This window comes from Aquarana catesbeiana, linkage group LG12, assembly GCF_042186555.1.
Source record: "Aquarana catesbeiana isolate 2022-GZ linkage group LG12, ASM4218655v1, whole genome shotgun sequence".
NCBI classification, from domain to species: domain Eukaryota; kingdom Metazoa; phylum Chordata; class Amphibia; order Anura; family Ranidae; genus Aquarana; species Aquarana catesbeiana.
The window spans coordinates 47,010,690-47,031,461 of record NC_133335.1 but is presented as its reverse complement, the minus strand read 5'-3'; the positions used below and the strand labels follow the sequence as shown (position 1 = coordinate 47,031,461).

The 20,772-nt window shown below is 45.6% G+C and overlaps 1 protein-coding gene across 1 annotated transcript in view; it reads left to right on the top strand.

Annotated features, from left to right (window-relative positions):
* LOC141114169 (integrin alpha-IIb-like) overlaps nucleotides 1-20,772 on the top strand; it is a 97,818-nt gene that overhangs the window by 46,173 nt on the left and 30,873 nt on the right. Inside the window, 4 exon segments of the mRNA XM_073607698.1 lie at nucleotides 16,543-16,610; nucleotides 16,704-16,848; nucleotides 17,324-17,410; nucleotides 19,400-19,479. Of these exon segments, the coding sequence (XP_073463799.1) occupies nucleotides 16,543-16,610; nucleotides 16,704-16,848; nucleotides 17,324-17,410; nucleotides 19,400-19,479 (380 nt within the window).

Sequence of the window (20,772 nt, the reverse complement as noted above, 5' to 3'; positions counted from 1 at the left end):
AGGGATGGCAAACTACGTCCATTCCATGCTCTACAGATGGATTTTAAACTCCCTGCCTCCATGCTGTTTTATTACTTCCAACTCCAACATGCGGTCAAGGCCCAACCGGAAATGGATGCGTGGACTCAGAGTCCCACACCCTTTTTCAAATATATGAGGGAAGTGACCTCATACAAAGGCTTTATCTCGTGCAGCTACTCTATGCTGCTCAACAAGTTCCTGCCTGACAGCACTACAGGGGTCATTTCCTAATGGGAAGGGGATATTGGAGCTTTCGAGGAGGACCAATGGGAGGAGGCACTTGCAGCAGTTCCCCGATGCTCCTTAAATGTGGTCCAAAGGCTGTCCCAGTTGTATCTCCTCCTGCGTGTCCATTACACGCCAGCCTGACTGGTGAAAATGGGTGTGCGTGATGATCCTTCCTATAAAAGATGCATGAGGAACCATTGTGACCTGATCCATATGCTATGGTGCCCAAAATTGAAAATCTATTGGAAGGATGTGTTGGGAATAGGGATGAGCCGAACACCCCCCGGTTCGGTTCGCACCAGAACCCGCGAACGGACCGAAAGTTCGCACGAACGTTAGAACCCCATTGACGTCTATGGGACTCGAACGTTCGAAATCAAAAGTGCTCATTTTAAAGGCTAATTTGCATGGTATTGTCCTAAAAAGGGTTTGGGGACCCGGGTCCTACCCCAGGGGACATGTATCAATGCAAAAAAAACTTTTAAAAACGGCCGTTTTTTCGGGAGCAGTGATTTTAATGATGCTTAACCACTTGAGCCCCGGACCATTATGCTGCCTAAGGACCAGAGGTCTTTTTCCAATTTGGCACTGCGTCGCTTTAACTGCTAATTGCGCGGTCATGCAATGCTGTACCCAAACGAAATTTGCGTCCTTTTCTTCCCACAAATAGAGCTTTCTTTTGATGGTATTTGATCACCTCTGCGGTTTTTATTTTTTGCGCTATAAACGGAAAAAGACCGAAAATTTTGAAAAAAAATGATATTTTCTACTTTTTGTTATAAAAAAAATCCAATAAACTAAATTTTAGTCATACATTTAGGCCAAAATGTATTCGGCCACATGTCTTTGGTAAAAAAAATGTCAATAAGCGTATATTTATTGGTTTGCGCAAAAGTTATAGCGTCTACAAACTAGGGTACATTTTCTGGAATTTACACAGCTTTTAGTTTATGACTGCCTATGTCATTTCTTGAGGTGCTAAAATGGCAGGGCAGTACAAAACCCCCCCAAATGACCCCATTTTGGAAAGTAGACACCCCAAGGAAATTGCTGAGAGGCATGTTGAACCCATTGAATATTTATTTTTTTTGTCCCAAGTGATTGAAAAATGACAAAAAAAAAAAAAAAAAAAATATTTACAAAAAGTCGTCACTAAATGATATATTGCTCACACAGGCCATGGGCCTATGTGGAATTGCACCCCAAAATACATTTAGCTGCTTCTCCTGAGTATGGGGATACCACATGTGTGGGACTTTTTGGGAGCCTAGCCGCGTACGGGGCCCCGAAAACCAATCACCGCCTTCAGGATTTCTAAGGGTGTAAATTTTTGCTTTCACTCTTCACTGCCTATCACAGTTTCGGAGGCCATGGAATGCCCAGGTGGCACAAAACCCCCCAAAATGACCCCATTTTGGAAAGTAGACACCCCAAGCTATTTGCTGAGAGGCATATTGAGTCCATGGAATATTTTATATTTTGACACAAGTTGCGGGAAAGTGACACTTTTTTTTTTTTTTTTTTTTTTTTTTCATAAAGTTGTCACTAAATGATATATTGCTCACACAGGCCATGGGCATATGTGGAATTGCACCCCAAAATACATTTAGCTGCTTCTCCTGAGTATGGGGATACCACATGTGTGGGACTTTTTGGGAGCCTAGCCGCGTACTGGACCCCGAAAACCAATCACTGCCTTCAGGATTTCTAAGGGTGAAAATTTTTGATTTCACTCTTTACTGCCTATCACAGTTTCGGAGGCCATGGAATGCCCAGGTGGCACAAAACCCCCCCAAATGACCCCATTTTGGAAAGTAGACACCCCAAGCTATTTGCTGAAAGGCATGGTGAGTATTTTGCAGCTCTCATTTGTTTTTGAAAATGAAGAAAGACAAGAAAAAACATTTTTTTTTTTCTTTTTTCAATTTTCAAAACTTTGTGACAAAAAGTGAGGTCTGCAAAATACTCACTATACCTCTCAGCAAATAGCTTGGGGTGTCTACTTTCCAAAATGGGGTCATTTGGGGGGGTTTTGTGCCACCTGGGCATTCCATGGCCTCCGAAACTGTGATAGGCAGTGAAGAGTGAAATCAAAAATTCACGCCCTTAGAAAGCCTGAAGGCGGTGCTTGGTTTTCGGGGTCCCGTACGCGGCTAGGCTCCCAAAAAGTCTCACACATGTGGTATCCCCGTACTCAGGAGAAGCAGCAGAATGTATTTTGGGGTGTAATTTCACATATTTCCATGGCATGTTTGAGCAATATATCATTTAGTGACAACTTTGTGCAAAAAAAAAAAAAAAAAAAAAAAAATTTGTCTTTTTGCCGCAACTTGTGTCACAATATAAAATATTCCATGGACTCGACATGCCTCTCAGCAAATAGCTTGGGGTGTCTACTTTCCAAAATGGGGTCATTTTGGGGGGTTTTGAACTGTCCTGGCATTTTATGCACAACATTTAGAAGCTTATGTCACACATCACCCACTCTTCTAACCACTTGAAGACAAAGCCCTTTCTGACACTTATTGTTTACATGAAAAAGTTTTTTTTTTTTGCAAAAAAATTACTTTGAACCCCCAAACATTATATATTTTTTTAAAGCAAATGCCCTACAGATTAAAATGGTGGGTGTTTCATTTTTTTTTTTCACACAGTAATTGCGCAGCGATTTTTCAAACGCATTTTTTGGGGAAAAAACACACTTTTTTAAATTTTAATGCACTAAAACACGCTATATTGCCCAAATGTTTGATGAAATAAAAAAGATGATCTTAGGCCGAGTACATGGATACCAAACATGACATGCTTTAAAATTGCGCACAAACGTGCAGTGGCAACAAAATAAATACATGTTTAAAAGCCTTCAAAAGCCTTTACAGGTTACCACTTTAGATTTACAGAGGAGGTCTACTGGAAAAATTACTGCACTCGATCTGGCCTTCGCGGTGATACCTCACATGCATGGTGCAATTGCTGTTTATGTTTGACGACAGACCGCCGCTTGCGTTCGCCTTAGCGCGAGAGCAGGGGGCGACAGGGGTGTTTTTTTTTTTTTTTTTTTTTTTCTTTATTATTTTTTTGCTTTTTTAATCTTACTTTTAAACTGTTCCTTTCATATTTTTTTTTTTAATCATTTTTATTGTTATCTCGGGGAATGTAAATATCCCCTATGATAGCAATAGGTAGTGACAGGTACTCTTTTTTGAAAAAATTGTGGTCTATTAGACCCTAGATCTCTCCTCTGCCCTCAAAGCATCTGACCACACCAAGATCGGTGTGATAAAATGCTTCCCCAATTTCCCAATGGCGCTATTTACATCCGGCGAAATCTAAGTCATAAAATGCTCGTAGCTTCCGGTTTCTTAGGCCATAGAGATGTTTGGAGCCACTCTGGTCTCTGATCAGCTCTATGGTCAGCTGGCTGAATCACCGGCTGCATTCTCAGGTTCCCTGTTGAGACAGGAGAGCCAGAGAAAAACACGGAAGACGGTGGGGGGGGGGGGGGGGGGCATTCCCTCCCACGGCTTGTAAAAGCAGTCTAGAGGCTAATTAGCCGCTAGGATTGCTTTTACATGAAAGCCGACCGCTGGCTGAAAAGAATGATACCAAGATGATACCTAAACCTGCAGGCATCATTCTGGTATAACCACTCAAAGTCGTGAATGGCGTACCTGAAGACAAAAAAATGGTTAACAATGGTTAACAATAAAGCACAGTAAAGTGTAAATAATTACACACCTGAAAAACAAACATGATAAAACATAATAACAATAACAATAACAATAACAATAAAACATTGCAGAATAGAATACAGTAAAAAAGAGCAGAATAGAGAGAGAGAATAGAGAGAGAGAGAACAATAAAACAACAACTATTTTTTTTTATTTCATATTTTTTTTTTTTTTACACTTTTTTTGTAACTAACTTTTATAACGGTAACCGGTTCCAGGTTCGGGTCTCTCAAAATGCGATGGCATCTTGGGAGACCCTGTGAAAGTGTGCCTAGTCTGTGCAATGCTGTACCCTACGCTAATACTCAACTAGTGAATGGTAGCGTTCAAAACATTCACCAATGCAAAGACCAGGATTGTCAGGACAGGAGGGACAATAATAGCGGGTGTCACGCCTATATCCGCGCTTGCTGCAGACACAACATCTTTTTTGGGGGGGTTCGTTGGGTAGGGGTACTCGGGAGGACATAAAAATGCCTCTCATGCAGCCGACTGCATTTGGTTGGGGATGTGAATGGGGGAAGTACGGGCGCTGCAGAAGCGGTGGGTTCCCAATTAGGATTGGCGAATGCAGCAGGAAGGGCACTATGGGCACGACGGGCCTGTGTTTGTCTTCTTGGTGGCAGTGCGACACTACTTGTGCTTGCCACCTCACCAGCTTGAACTGCACTTATGGGACTCGCCACGTCACCAAGTGTTACTGCAGTGCTGGTTTGACTACGACCGGGGTGTACTAGGCCGCTGGCGCTTGCCAGTTCACCAAAACGCTACCAAAAAACGTTAGCGATCGCAGGGATCAGGCCTGACTCTGCGAACGCTGCAGTTATGCGTTTAGTGTTTTGTAAGTGTCAGTGATCGATCGATACTGCACTTGGGTGGGCTGGGCCGGGCCGGGCGGAGGGGCAAAACGCAGGTGCTAGCAGGTATCTGGGCTGATCCCGCTAACACTGCGTTTTTGGGAACCCTAAACTGCTGGTGACGCTAGTATAGATCTGATCGGATCAGATATTGATGCGATCAGATACTATACCACTAAGGGAGGTGTACGGTGCGTGCGTGGGTGTTAGCGGTACTGGCGCTAATCTGACGCTGCCTGGGGCTGGTGCTTGCCAGTTCACCAAAACGCTACAAAAAAAACTGTTAGCGATCGCAGGGATCAGGCCTGACTCTGCGAACGCTGCAGTTATGCGTTTAGTGTTTTGTAAGTGTCAGTGATCGATCGATACTGCACTTGGGTGGGCTGGGCTGGGCCGGGCGGAGGGGCAAAACGCAGGTGCTAGCAGGTATCTGGGCTGATTCCGCTAACACTGCGTTTTTGGGAACCCTAAACTGCTGGGGACGCTAGTATAGATCTGATCGGATCAGATATTGATCCGTTCAGATACTATACCACTAAGGGAGGCGTATGCTGCGTGCGTGGGTGTTAGCGGTACTGGCGCTAACCTGACGCCTGGGGCTGGTGCTTGCCAGTTCACCAAAATGCTACCAAAAAAACTGTTAGCGATCGCAGGGATCAGGCCTGACTCTGAACGCTGCAGTTATGCGTTTAGTGTTTTGTAAGTGACAGTGATCGATCGATACTGCACTTGGGTGGGCTGGGCGGAGGCACAAAACGCAGGTGCTAGCAGGTATCTGGGCTGATCCCGCTAACACTGCGTTTTTGGGAACCCTAAACTGCTGGGGACGCTAGTATAGATCTGATCGGATCAGATATTGATCCGTACAGATACTATACCACTAAGGGAGGCGTATGCTGCATGCGTGGGTGTTAGCGGTACTGGCGCTAATCTGACGCTGCCTGGGGCGACGCATATCACCGCCGGGCGATCAGGGGGCTAAACCTTTATTCGGTAATAAACGGCGGGTGCCCTGACACTATAAAAAATAAACGAAATAACCAGCGTCATCCGTAACGGTTATACGGTGATCAGTGGTGAAAGGGTTAACTAGGGGGCAATCAAGGGGTTAAAACATTTATTAGGTAGTATATGGGGGTCCCTGTCTCTATAAAACGCTGACGGCGAACCTAAATATTTACCTCACTAACTAGCGTCACCAGCGACACTAATACAGCGATCAGAAAAATGATCGCTTAGCAACACTGGTGACAGGGGGTGATCAAGGGGTTAAAACTTTATTAGGGGGGGTTAGGGGGGTATCCTAGACCTAAAGGGGGGTAATACTAACTGTCCCAACACTGTAACTGTCACAAACTGACACTATGCAGTAATCAGAAAAAAAAAAAAAAAAAAAAAAAAAAAACTGCTGGTGTCAGTTTGTGACAGGGGGGGGGGAGGTGATTGGGGGGGGATCGGGGGGCGATCGGGGGGGGGATCGGAGTGTTTTGTGTGCCTGGCATGTTCTACTGTGTGTGTGTGTGTTTGTGCACTCACATAGATGTCTTCTCTCCTCGGGCCGGAACGGAAAATACCGACCCGAGGGGAGATGACATCACTTCCTTTGCTGCTGTTTAGCATACAGCAGCAAAGGAGTGTTTTCATTGGCCGGCGGCGATCGCGAGGGGGGGGCCACGAACGGATGGTCTCCCCCTCATCACGGATCGCCGCTGGACAAAAGACGACCGCCTCGGGCACCGGGGGGGGGTCCGATCGGACCCCCCACCCGCGGAAGGCAAATCACGTACCCTGTACGTGATTTTGCCTGTCCGTGCCACTTTGCCGACGTACATCGGCGTGAGGCGGTCGTCAAGTGGTTAAAGTAAAAAAAAAAAAGTGAAATATTCCTTTAAATATCGTACCTGGGGGGTGTCTATAGTATGCCTGTAAAGTGACGCGTGTTTCCCATGTTTAGAACAGTCCCTGCACCAAATGTCATTTTTAAAGGAAAAAATCTCATTTAAAACTGCTTGCGGGTTTAATGTCATGTCGGGTCATGGCAATATGGATGAAAATCAGTGAGACAAACGGCATGGGTACCCCCCAGTCCATTACCAGTCCCTTTGGGTCTTGTATGGATATTAAGGGGAACCCCGCACCCAAATTAAAATAAGGAAAGGTGTGGGGCCACCAGGCCCTATATACTCTGAACAGCAGTATACAGGCGGTGCAAACAAGACAGGGACTGTAGGTTTGTTGTTAAGTAGAATCTGTTTGTAATTTTGAACATTTTTAACGTGTTTAGCTCCAGCCAAAAAATCTTTTCTAAGCTTTTTGGAAAACATAGGGAAGGGTTATCACCCCTGTGACATTTGTTTTGCTGTCTTTCCTCCTCTTCAGAAGATTTCACCTCACTTTTTTGTCCCAATGAAAAATGTTTTTTGAAAATTTGGGTTTTTTTGTGGAACAAGGATTGGAAAGCATCAGTGGAAAGGAGAACTTGTTTTCCCATATTAACTCTTACAGGAGAGAATTTCCCTTCCTAGGGGTAGATTTCATCTCACTTCCTGTTGTCTCCTTCCGTTTGCAAGTAGGAGTCGTTTGTAAGTTAGATGTTTGAAAGTAGGGTCCTGCCCTATATACTCAGCAGAAATTTGGGCCTTAGGTGTTGCTGTGGCCACAACACTGTAAGCCCTCACAGGGCCCTGCTGTGAAATATTAGATCAAGAATTGTAATTACATGCCCCTGTTGAACAGGAGCTGAAAAATTAGGCCTTAGGCACTGGTGCTGGTGCCACAACACTGCAACCCCTCACAGACACTCTAGTTGGAACGCAGGAACGAGCCCTGCTGCAAATTATTGCTTCAAAAATTGTAATTACACGCCCCTGTTAGACAGGGGCAGAAAAATTGGGCCTTAGGCACTGGTGCTGGTGCCACAACACTGCAACCCCTCACAGACACTCTAGTTGGAACGCAGGAACGAGCCCTGCTGCAAAGTATTGCATCAAAAATTGTAATTACACGCCCCTGTTAGACAGGGGCAGAAAAATTGGGCCTTAGGCACTGGTGCTGGTGCCACAACACTGCAACAAGCTATCAGCGTGATGATTGAGGAGGAAGAGGATAATTACTCAGGGATAGTCACTCAGCATCAGCATAGGCAGTCTTTGAAGGGATCTGAGATTTCAAAAAAAATTATTCGGTTACATCAGCATCAGGTGCTTGGTAGCTGGTGGTGATCCAAGACTCATTCATTTTTATGAAGGTCAGCCGATCGACCGAGTCGGTGGACAGACGCACCCTGTGATCGGTTACCACGCCTCCAGCAGCACTGAATGTGCGTTCCGAAAGAACGCTGGATGCAGGACAGGCCAGTAGCTCAATTGCATACTGTGCAAGCTCTGGCCAGTGATCCATCCTCAAGACCCAGTAACCCAGAGGATTTTCGGTGGGAAAGGTGTCCAAGTCTGATCTTGCCCCTAGGTATTCCTGCACCATGTAAAACAGACGCTGGCGATGGTTGCTGGAACCGATCATACCTTGGGGCTGCGGACCAAAAAATTGTCTGAACGCATCGGTCAGACGGCCACCTTCTCCACCGCTCCTTCTTTGACTGACCGAAGCCTCAGCAACACGTTGTCCAGAAACAGGAGTTTGTAACCTCCCAGTCTCTGGGAACGCGTTGCACAGACCTTTCTGCAAGGCCTCCCGAAGATGTTTCATCCTCTGCTCCCTCTGCGATGGCAAGATAAGGTCCGCAACCTTACCCTTGTAACGTGGATCAAGGAGGGTTGCCAGCCAGTATTGGTCCTTCTCCTTGATACCACGAATACGAGGATCCTTACGCAGGCTTTGCAGGATCAGGGAGGCCATGCAGCGTAGGTTTGCTGAGGCATTCGGTCCGGAGTCCTCTGGGTCACTAAGAACGACATGGTCCGCAGCCACCTCCTCCCAGCCACGTACAAGTCCATGTGTTTCTTGGGACTGATCCCTTAAAGACTGCTGCTGATGCTGAGTGCCAGGCTCCACCTCCATACTGACACAATCTTCCTCCTCCTCCTCTTCCTCCTCGTCCTCTTCCTGTGTGATCGGCGGGCACGCAGGAACACTGTCTGGATAAAGGGGGCCTTGAGAGCTAAGGAAGTCCTCCTCTTCCTGCCTCTGTTCTGCCTCAAGTGCCCTGTCCATTATTCCACGCAGCGTGTGCTCCAACAGGTGGACAAGGGGGACAGTGTCACTGATGCATGCACTGTCACTGCTCACCATCCTCGTGGCCTCCTCGAATGGTGACAGGACAGTGCATGCATCCCTGATCATGGCCCACTGGCGTGGGGAAAAAAAACCAAGCTCCCCTGACCCTGTCCTGGTGCCATAGTCGCACAGGTACTCATTTATGGCCCTCTGCTGCGTGTGCAGCCGCTGCAGCATGGCCAACGTTGAGTTCCACCTGGTGGGCATGTCACAGATTAGGCGGTTCTTGGGCAGGTTAAACTCCTTTTGGAGGTCCGTCAGCCGAGCACTGGCATTATATGACCGGCGGAAATGCACACAGACTTTCCTGGCCTGCCTCAGGACATCCTGTAAGCCCGGGTACCTGCCCAAGAACCGCTGCACCACCAAGTTAAGGACGTGAGCCAAACAGGGCACATGGGTCATTTGTCCCTGTCGGAGGGCAGAGAGGAGGTTGGTGCCATTGTCGCAAACCACCATTCCTGCCTTAAGTTGGCGTGGCGTCAACCACCTCTGAACCTGCCCCTGCAGAGCTGACAGAACCTCTGCCCCAGTGTGGCTCCTGTCCCCCAAGCACACCAGCTCAAGCACCGCATGGCATCTTTTGGCCTGCGTACTTGCGTAGCCCCTTGAACGCCTACGGAGCACCGCTGGTTCCGAGGAAGAGGCCATGGAGGAAGAAGAAGAGGAGGGGGTGGAGGAGAGAGGTGTGTCACAATCAGCATTTTGGAGGCGTGGTGGCGGAACAACCTCCAACACTACTGCACCTTGTCCTGCATCCTTCCCAGCTGCCAGCAGAGTCACCCAATGCGCCGTGAAACTTAGGTAACGTCCCTGTCCATGCCTGCTGGACCATGAGTCAGCGGTAATATGCACCTTACCGCTGACCGCCCTGTCCAGCGAGGCATGGACATTGCCTTCCACATGCCGGTAGAGAGCCGGAATCGCCTTCCGTGAGAAAAAGTGGCGTTTGGGTACCTGCCACTGAGGAACCGCACATTCCACAAACTCACGGAAGGGGGCAGAGTCTACCAACTGAAAAGGCAGCAGTTGAAGTGCTAGCAATTTTGCCAAGCTAGCATTCAACCGCTGGGCATGTGGATGGCTGGGAGCAAACTTCTTTCGGCGGTGCAGCAGCTGGGGCAGGGAAATTTGCCTGGTACAATCTGACGTCGGTGTACCAAAAGCAGATTGCCCACAAGTACTTGGCTGTGACACACCTAATTCTACACCTTCATTCCTCTCACTGCAGGTCTCAGAGAGGACTGAAGGTCTAGTGGGGTTGGAAATCTCAGCTGATGAGGAGCAAGGAGAGATCCTCTTTGTTCTTTGGTGTGGGTCTTTTAGATACGCTTGCCAACGAACTGCATGGCAGGTCAACATATGTCTGGTCAAGCATGTGGTACCCAAGCGGGAGATATTTTGGCCACGCGAGATACGCTTGAGACATATGTTGCAAATAGCAGCGGTGCGATCTGATGCACTCGTCTCAAAAAAGGCCCACACCAAAGAACTTTTTGAATAACGCGCAGAGACTGCAGCGCCCTGCACATGTGGAGCTTTGGGGTGTGATGCAGTCAATGTGCTGCCCTTAGGCTGGCCCCTGGAGGGCATCCTGCCTCGTTGGTGATGTGCTGCCGCCTCCTCCTCCTCCTCCTCCTCCTCCTCCTCCTCCTCCTCCTCCTCTCTCCTATCAGGCACCCACGTTGAGTCAGTGACCTCATCATCCCCTCCCTCCTCATCACTGGAGCAAACCTGGCAGTATGCTGCAGCAGGGGGAGCATGACTGCCAGATTGCTGTCCTTCTTGGGCACCCCCTCTGTCCGCGCTCATGTTACTGCCTTCATCGAGCTCAGTATCGTCATCAGAGCCTTCCAAACGCTGGGCATCCTCCTGGAGCATGTACCCAACACTGTGGTCAAACAGTTCGAGGGAATCCTCATGAGGACATGGTGGAGCTAGGGAAGGAGTCACTGATGACATTGAGCTGAGGGAAGAGGCCGCTGCTTTGCCAGACAAAGCACCCTGGGCATGGGTGAGAGAGGATGAGGAGGATGAGGACGGCTTGGTCATCCACTCGACCAAGTCTTCCGCATGTTGCGGCTCAACATGGCCAGCTGCCGAAAAAAAGGCCAAGCGTGTCCCATGGCCACGTGCTGATGAGGATGCACCGTCTCCACGACCAGCACTAGACACAGAGCCTGCTTGCCCTCTCTTATTGGCTTGTGACTGTCTGCCTCTCCTTCTTGGCCTTCCAGACATACTAATGGCCTGTAGCTGCACTAAGCTGGGATAGAACACCTGTAATTTTCTTCAAGTAGCTTTATATACTGTAACCAGACAAGCCTGCCTGTCAGTAGGAAGATAAGAGGAACGGATCTAGCTGAACACTGTGAGCAGGACGCACTGTACTAAATGTAAATAGTCTAGCTGCCTGACCGTGGTACTAATAGGATCAAATAGAACACCTGTAATTTTCTTCAGGTAGCTTTATATACTGTAACCAGACAAGCCTGCCTGTCATTAGGAAGATAACAGGAACGGATCTAGCTGTACACTGTGAGCAGGACGCACTGTACTAAATGTAAATAGTCTAGCTGCCTGACCGTGGTACTAATAGGATCAAATAGAACACCTGTAATTTTCTTCAGGTAGCTTTATATACTGTAACCAGACAAGCCTGCCTGTCAGTAGGAAGATAACAGGAACGGATCTAGCTGTACACTGTGAGCAGGACGCACTGTACTAAATGTAAATAGTCTAGCTGCCTGACCGTGGTACTAATAGGATCAAATAGAACACCTGTAATTTTCTTCAGGTAGCTTTATATACTGTAACCAGACAAGCCTGCCTGTCAGTAGGAAGATAACAGGAACGGATCTAGCTGTACACTGTGAGCAGGACGCACTGTACTAAATGTAAATAGTCTAGCTGCCTGACCGTGGTACTAATAGGATCAAATAGAACACCTGTAATTTTCTTCAGGTAGCTTTATATACTGTAACCAGACAAGCCTGCCTGTCAGTAGGAAGATAACAGGAACGGATCTAGCTGAACACTGTGAGCAGGACGCACTGTACTAAATGTAAATAGTCTAGCTGCCTGACCGTGGTACTAATAGGATCAAATAGAACACCTGTAATTTTCTTCAGGTAGCTTTATATACTGTAACCAGACAAGCCTGCCGGTCAGTAGGAATTTAACAGGAACGGATCTAGCTGAACACTGTGAGCAGGACGCACTGCATTAAATGTAAATAGTCTAGATAGAAGATAACAGGAACAGATCTAGCTAAACTGAATACAGTGTATATATATATATGCAACACCTGGGATGCATATATATACACAATACACTGTAAGTGCAGCTAACTGACTGACTGTTCTGCCTAATCTATCTAACTCAAATCAAATGACACTGTCTCTCTCTCTCTCTATCTCTCAGCACACCGGAACACACACTACACAGGGCCGCCGTGCAGGCGGCCTTATATAGTGTGGGGTGTGTACTAAATCCCCTGAGCCATAATTGGCCAAAGCCACCCTGGCTTTGGCCAATTACAGCTCTCTCTACTGACAGCGCTGTGATTGGCCAAGCATGCGGGTCATAGTGCATGCTTGGCCAATCATCAGCCAGCAATGCACTGCGATGCCGCAGTGAATTATGGGCCGTGACGCGCCACACGAATTTAGCGCGAACGGCCCATAACGTTCGCAATTCGGCGAACGATCGAACAGCCGATGTTCGAGTCGAACATGGGTTCGACTCGAACACGAAGCTCATCCCTAGTTGGGAACTATTAACCAAGTATTTCAGGTCCATCTCACTGGACATCCTAAACTGTGTTTGTTGGGAATTATGGATGATATCCCTGAGGAGGAAGCCTCTAGTCTAGCGATCGCTAGGGCCCTTTTCCAAGCCAGGAAATTAATTTTAAGGCACTGGAAATCAACGGAACCCCCCACAGTGAAGGAGTGGCTGAATCAAATGGGCGATACTATCAGGCTGGAAAAATATATTTACCAGCACAGGGGTAGTGTGAAAAAATACAACAAAATCTGGACGCCTTGGCTGTGCGTTCCTGGTCTTGCTCCGGCTGATCTAGTTATGGACCGTCTACTATTGTAGGAGGGATATGATAGTCACTGGAATGCATATATCACCCAGGGTCTCCTTTCTTCACAGAACTCTACTGTTTGATTATTTTTTGTCTGATTTAAGTAGTATGCGGTTGTACTGAGTTTATGTGATTTAGTGTTACATAACAAAGGTTGAAGGCTTATGCCTAATATGTACAAGATCTTGTATACTGTGCTGCTTCTCATTTATTGCTCTTTCAATAAAGTTCTATTTGATTTAAAAAAAATCAAATCCACCCTGGTGATAACCTACAGTATCTCACAAAAGTGAGTGCACCCTTCACATTTTTGTAAATATTATATTATATCTTTTCATGTGACAACACTGAAGAAATGACACTTTGCTACAATGTAAAGTAGTGAGTGTACAGCTTGTAGAACAGTGTAAATTTGTTGCCCCCTCAAAATAACTTCACACACAGCCATTATTGTCTAAACCGCTGGCAACAAAAGTGAATATACACCTAGGTGAAAATGTCCAAATTGGGCCCAAAGTGTCAATATTTTGTGTGGCCACCATTATTTTCCAGCACTGCCCTAACCCTCTTGGGCATGGAGTTCACCAGAGCTTCACAGGTTGTCACTGGAGTCCTCTTCCACTCCTCCATGATGACATCACAGAGCTGGTGGATGTTAGAGACCTTGCGCTCCTCCACCTTCCGTTTGAGGATGCCCCACAGATGCTCAATAGGGTTTAAGTCAGCTTCTCCAGCAAGGCAGTGGTCATCCTGGAGGTGTGTTTGGGGTCGTTATGTTGGAATACTGCTCTGCGGCCCAGTCTCCAAAGGGAGGGGATCATGCTTTGATTTAGTATGTCACAGTACATGTTGGCATTCATGGTTCTCTTAATGAACTGCAGGTCCCCAGTGCCGGTAGCAATCATGCAGCCCCAGACCATGACACTCCCACCACCATGCTTAAATGTAGGCAAGACACACTTGTCTATGTACTCCTCACCTGGTAGCCGCCACACAAGCTTGCCACCATCTGAACCAAATAAGTTTATCTTGGTCTTATTAGATCACAGAACATGGTTCCAGTAATCCATGTCCTTAGTCTGCTTGTCTTCAGCAAACTATTTGTAGGCTTTCTTGAGCATCGTCTTCCGCAGAGGCTTCCTTCTGGGACGACAGCCATGCAGACCAATTTGATGCAGCGTGCAGCGTATGGTCTGAGTACTGACAGGCTGACCCCCCACCCCTTCAACCTCTGCAGCAATGCTGGCAGCACTCATATGTCTATTTCCCAAAGACAACCTCTGGATATGACGCTGAGCATGTGCACTCAACTTCTTTGGTCGACCATGGTGAAGCCTGTTCTGAGTGGAACCTGTCCTGTTAAACTGCTGTATGGTCTTGGCTACCATGCTGCAGCTCAGTTGCAGGGTCTTGGCAATCTTCTTATAGCCTAGGCCAGTGATGGCGAACCTTGGCACCCCAGATGTTTTGGAACTACATTTCCCATGATGCTCATGCACTCTGCAGTGTAGTTGAGCATCATGGGAAATGTAGTTCCAAAACATCTGGGGTGCTAAGGTTCGCCATCACTGGCCTAGGCCATCTTTATGTAGAGCAACAATTCTTTTTTTCAGATCCTCAGAGAGTTCTTTGCCATGAGGTGTCATGTTGAACTTCCAGTGACCAGTATGAGAGAGTGAGATTGATAACACCAAATTTAACACACCTCCTCCCCATTTACACCTGAGACCTTGTAACACTAACACGTCACATGACACCGGGGAGGGAAAACTGCTAATTGGGCCCAATTTGGACATTTTCACTTAGGGGTGTACTCACTTTTGTTGCCAGCGGTTTAGACATTAATGGCTGTGTGTTGAGTTATTTTGAGGGGACAGCAAATATACACTGTTATACAAGCTGTACACTCACTACTTTACATTGTAGCAAAGTGTCATTTCTTCAGTGTTGTCACATGAAAAGATATAATAAAATATTTACAAAAATGTGAGGGGTGTACTCAATTCTGTGAGATACTGTATATACACTATATTGTCAAAAGTATTGGGACACCAGCCTTTACACGCACATGAACTTTAATGGCATCCCAGTCTTTAGTCCGTAGGGTTCAATATTGAGTTGGCCTACCCTTTGCAGCTGTAACAGCTTCATCTCTTCTGGGAAGGCTGTCCACAAGGTTTAGGAATGTTTCTATGGGAATGTTTGACCATTCCTCCGGAAGTGCATTTGTGAAGTCAGACACTGATGTGGACAAGAAGGCCTCGCAGTCTCCGCTCTAATTCATCCCAAAGGTGTTCTATCGGGTTGAGGTCAGGACTCTTTACAGGCCATTCAAGTTCCTCCACCACAAACTCGCTCATCCATGTCTTTATGGACCTTGCTTTGTGCACTAGTGCAAATCATTTGGGGGAGGGGGGATTATGGTGTGGGGTTGTTTTCAGGGGTTGGGCTTAGCTCCTTAGTTCCAGCATACAAAGTCATTTTGGACAATTTCATGCTCCCAACTTTGAGGGAACAGTTTGGGGATGGCCCCCTCCTGTTCTGACATGACTGCGCACCAGTGTACAAAACAAGGTCCATAAAGACATGGATGATTGAGTTTTTGGGTGGAGCTGGGGGAAACCTGCTTCCAATTTGCAATAGTGTGAACCCAGCCTAAAACGACAAGGGGTGTAATTTTTGAAGTGAAGCTGAAGCAAAGCAAAAGCAAGGTGTAAACAGGACTGCAAGCTAACCAATTTATTTAGTGACAGGGGCTTTGATTAGTGTTCAGAGAGCTTTAACAAAGTGCGTTTGAAGCCTTGTTTTGAAGCAAGTGTAGACTAACCTTAAGGCACAGAGAACAATAATAAGGGTCTAACCCTTTCCACTCTATTAAACATTTATTTTTGTGTGTGTCCCCGTTGGGGAGATTCCCATCATTTCCTGCCTGGAAGTCTCCCTAGTATGGATGCAGACGAAAAAATTGTATTTCTGAGCAAAAAACATTTTCAGTACATCTTCGCATTACATTCACATTATTCCATGGGTACAGAAAAATGCCAGTTAATCTGCCAATAAATCAATGTGCTCCTTTTTTCCTAGTCAGCTGACAATACAGTGTTTCTCCTGCACTAAAATCCTAAGCAGTGATGTCAGTGCTGCCCAGTTTTCCCCTGTTGAACTACAGAACCTCTCCCCTTATGTTATGGAGGCGAGTAGAGTGGCTGGTGTTCTGTAATCTAACAAGGCAGAACTGGACAGTGCTTTCCAGCACCATGTCTCTTTTCTTCCAAATACCATAGCAGTTGTGTGCATGAATATAGTAGCACTAGGCCATAACATCCCCAGTATTTTGTATGACAACGTCTCCTTTCTCCTTCTTCTATGAGTTTAGATTCATATTTCGTTGGGTTGTGGAGAGGACAATATCTGTGTTCCTGACCTACAACTGATTGCCAGCTGGTGAGTCTATCTCCATTACCCCAACTGTGGGCCATTAATTCTTTGAGAAGGCATCTTTACCTTGAGCTAGCTAACAGTCTGTTTCCTTCGTAGTGAAGAAACGCTCATCATTGGCATTGATAATTATGTACAAGTTCAATTTAGTGCTATGAATTTTGGAGAACGGGCCTATGAAACCGAGCTGCATGCCTGGCTCCCATCTGGGGCTCATTACATGCACATCTTGGGAGAAAGTAAGGTATGTAGAAGTAGAGAAACTGCATTCACAGCAGGCCTTCAGCCACTCTTTAAAGTGGAAGTAAACCCTCCTATCGTTTTCAGCCAAGGAAGCTGCCATCTTTGCCTCTGTTTAATCTACAACTGCCATGATGCTGCACATGTGATCAGTTATGACACCAGCCATTGGATGGCTTGACAGTTTGGTTGAGAGCACAACCAATGGGAGTGTTACATTTCCGGCACGTGCCGGAAATGAAACAGTTTTATGGATGGGTTTACTTCCGCTTTAACCTATGTCAAGGTGAGCTTCTAAGCTGGTTTCTTCCCTTACCATCACAGTTCTCATTTTGTTACTGTGCTTTGGAGGAAGAGTTTATAATACTGCATGTACTGGCACACTTCCTATCATACTAAAGATTGTACAGAGCTTGGTGTGTTGTGAGGACACCATGAAGATCACTTACTGTCTTTGCTAACATGGTCTTCTCTACCAGGAGAAGATTCTGTGCAGTCCAAGAAAAGAAAACAACAGTGAGCATGTGGTGTGTGAACTTGGGAATCCCATGAAAAATGGAACACAGGTGAGTCTTTAGGTCAACTCCCCCAATTGTGCTTTGATTGAATCTTCCACCAACTTCTTATATCTCTCAGAGACGCTGATGGCTAAATTTCCTTTCAAGCAACCATTGGCTAATACATACAAAGTTGATGCTGGAGAGAAGAACATTGCTGTAATTAAACAGGGAAGGATTAGAACCCCTGTCAGTTTTTACTGCTAAACACAAGTAAACTTGAGGCACTAGATAGAGATTTTTCAATGGATCAATCGAAATATCACTGGACACACTAGCTCCAGTTCGGCAGGGCTCTGCAAAATGAGAACACCCCTTAAAAATGGCAGGAAAAACCAGAGTTGAGGATCTACCTATATACAGCCCAATGAGAGCACCAAACAGTCTAAATGTTCAAAGTTTTTAATGATAAATAGCAGAAGAAATCAAATTAATTTAAATGGCCAAAGAGACTCTTACTGCAACGAGGCTCAGGAACTTTGACTGTGCTTAGACTCAGATAAGCAAATACCATGAAAATCTGTACTGTGTTTTTTTACTTGTAACTGTTTCAGAAGGCAGGTTAACCACTTGCCAACTGCAATACGTATATATATGTTGCAGCTTTCAAGTGGGGTTATGGCTGAAGCATCAGCCATGTCCCTGGTATTTTTTTTTTTTTTCAGCCAGTGTTTCTCTTTCTCATGAAAGCAGTCTGAGCGGCTAATTAGCCATTGGATCGGTTTCAGAAGCAGCGGGAAGCTTTGCCCCCCACCCTTCCCGCCGCTCGCCGGTGTTTCTCAGGCTTACCATTCTTACAGGCGAGCCTGGGAAACGATCCGACAGTTCCCATGGCTGTTCACAGTGGTGAACAGTGACCAGATTGTCTCTGATCACCTCTATGATCTAGGAGCACCAGAGCGAGGTCATGACATCACTTCTGTTCTAGGGTGGAAATAAACAATTTTTCTTTTCTTTTTTTTTTTTTTAAAGCAAAAGATACTTTTTTTTTTTCTTTTTTGGATCTTTTGCTTTCAAAGGTAGAGGAGAGATTTAAAATCTTATAGACCCCAGATTTCTCCATAAAGAGAACTTGTCATCCCTTATTTCTATTACAAGGGATGTTTAAATTCCTTGTAATAGGAATAAAAGTGATAAAAAAAAATTAAAGGGGCTCGTAAAAATAAAAAATAGAATAAATAAGAAAAAAAAATTTAAATCGCCCCCATCCCTCCAAGCTCACACGTAGAATCGAATGCATACGTAAGTCATATAGTGTGTTTCTTTGCATTAAAATTCATTAAAGTGTATTTTTTCCCAAAAAATTGCGTTTGAAAAACTGCTGAGCAAATACTGTGTGACAAAAAATTGCAACAAGTGCAGCAAAGAAGCACAGTCAGTATTCCTTTGCCCTGATGAAGTGGGAGTCTGGCTCCCCGAAACGTGTTGTCTTTTTTCTGCTATGAACCAATTTTATCATTGAAAACTCTGGACATTTGTTTTGAACTCTCATTGAACTGTGTATACATGGATTTTTACTGCTCTCTGGAACTCCATTACAGAGATTTCCTGTCAATTACTGTCCTTGTGGCAGCAGTTTCACCAAACAGGAAGTGAGGGACAATATCCAATAGAGAAACAGACAGCTCGACTAAATAAAGCTCACTTATTTCTGCTCGTGTTGCTGTTGGAGATTTTTCATTTTTTCTTGTCTGGTGAAATAGTTGTCACCATGACAACAATGAGAAAGGGAAAATCTCTCTAACATTGCCCCAAATATCAGTAACAACCCAACATGGGTTCTTATTCCTTCCCACTCAACCCAAAGCTAGAAAAGTTTGGCTTTTTATCGCTATGCATTGTAGTACTTTATTCACATAAGTGAATGCAGAGGTGACGTGACTCGGCTCTTTCATACATGAGTGCCATTACATCAATTTAGGGATAAAGTTTAGAGAAGGAAATATATTTTGCCTGCTGACTTCGATCGCTGCATATTGTTCTGTCATTTTCATCTAGATCCATGCAGGGCTACAGCTGAGCATCAGTTACCTGGAGGACAGCGAGGGCAACTTCTCCTTCCCCATGCAGATCCAAAGGTGAGACTGATCTATTCTAAGCCTCTTTGTAGCGCCAGAATTGTTCATTTAAGCACTTCAGCCCTGAAAGGATTTACCCCATTGATGACCAGGCCATTTTTTGCAATACGGCACTGCATCGCTTTAACTGACAATTGTGCGGTCATGCAATGATCTAACCCAAACAAAATGTATGTCCTTTTTTTCCCACAAATAGAGCTTTCTTTTGGTGGTATTTGATCACCTCTGCGGTTTTTATTTTTTGTGCTATAAACAAAAAAATGCGACAATTTTGAAAAAATGTCTCACTTTCTGCTATAAAACAATCCAAAGATAAAAAAGTTAAAACAATTTATTCATCAATTTAGGCCAATATTTATTCTGCTACATATTTTTGGTAAAAAAAACCCCCAATAAGCGTATAGTGATTGGTTTGCGTAAAAGTTATCACGTGTACAAAATAGGGGATAGCTTTATGGTATTTTTATTATTATTATTTTTGTTTTTACTAGTAAAGGTGGTGATCAGTGATTTTTAGCGGGACTGCGACATTGCGGTGGACAGATTGGACACCTAGCGGACATTTTTGGCACTTTTTTGGGAACCAGTGACATTACTACAGTAATCAGTGCTAAAAATATGCACTGACATTGTACTAATGACACTAGAAGGGGGACTGGGTAAGATCAGGGGCGATCAAGGTGTTAACTGTGTTCCCTCACTGTGTGTTCTAACTGTATGGGGGAAGGGCTCACTGGGACAACACACAGATCTGTCTTCCTGCATAGCAGAAAGACAGGATCTGTGTGATCTCCCCTGTCAGAACGGAAATCTGACTTGTTTACACAGGCAAACAGGCAGATCCCCGTTCTGTCACTGCGGGAAACAATCGCGGGTGGCCTGCGAACATCGAGTCCACCAAACCCGCTGATTGGCTCCCCCTGCTGGCCAATGGGAGCGCGGGCGTGCCTCCAGCTGCGCATGCATGGCCACTAAAGCGAGTACACTAATCGACGTACACTTACGGCAATTAGCAGAGCCAAGCCACCCTGCCGCAGTATAACTGCAGCGGGTGGTCGGCAAGTGGTTAAAGTAGAGTTGAACGCAAAACTTTTATTTTTATTTTGGATGATTATAACCCCTATCAGTTTTTTGCCATTTGTGTCCCAGAGAGATTTCGTTTCACTTCCTGTCCCACCATCACAAAAGGAAGTGAGAGGAAGTCACTGGTTACAACCAAAGTCACCATAACTAGTGTCCCTATTGGAAGGGTTTGGCATTGCTCTTGTAACCACTCGAAATTTGGGATTTTCT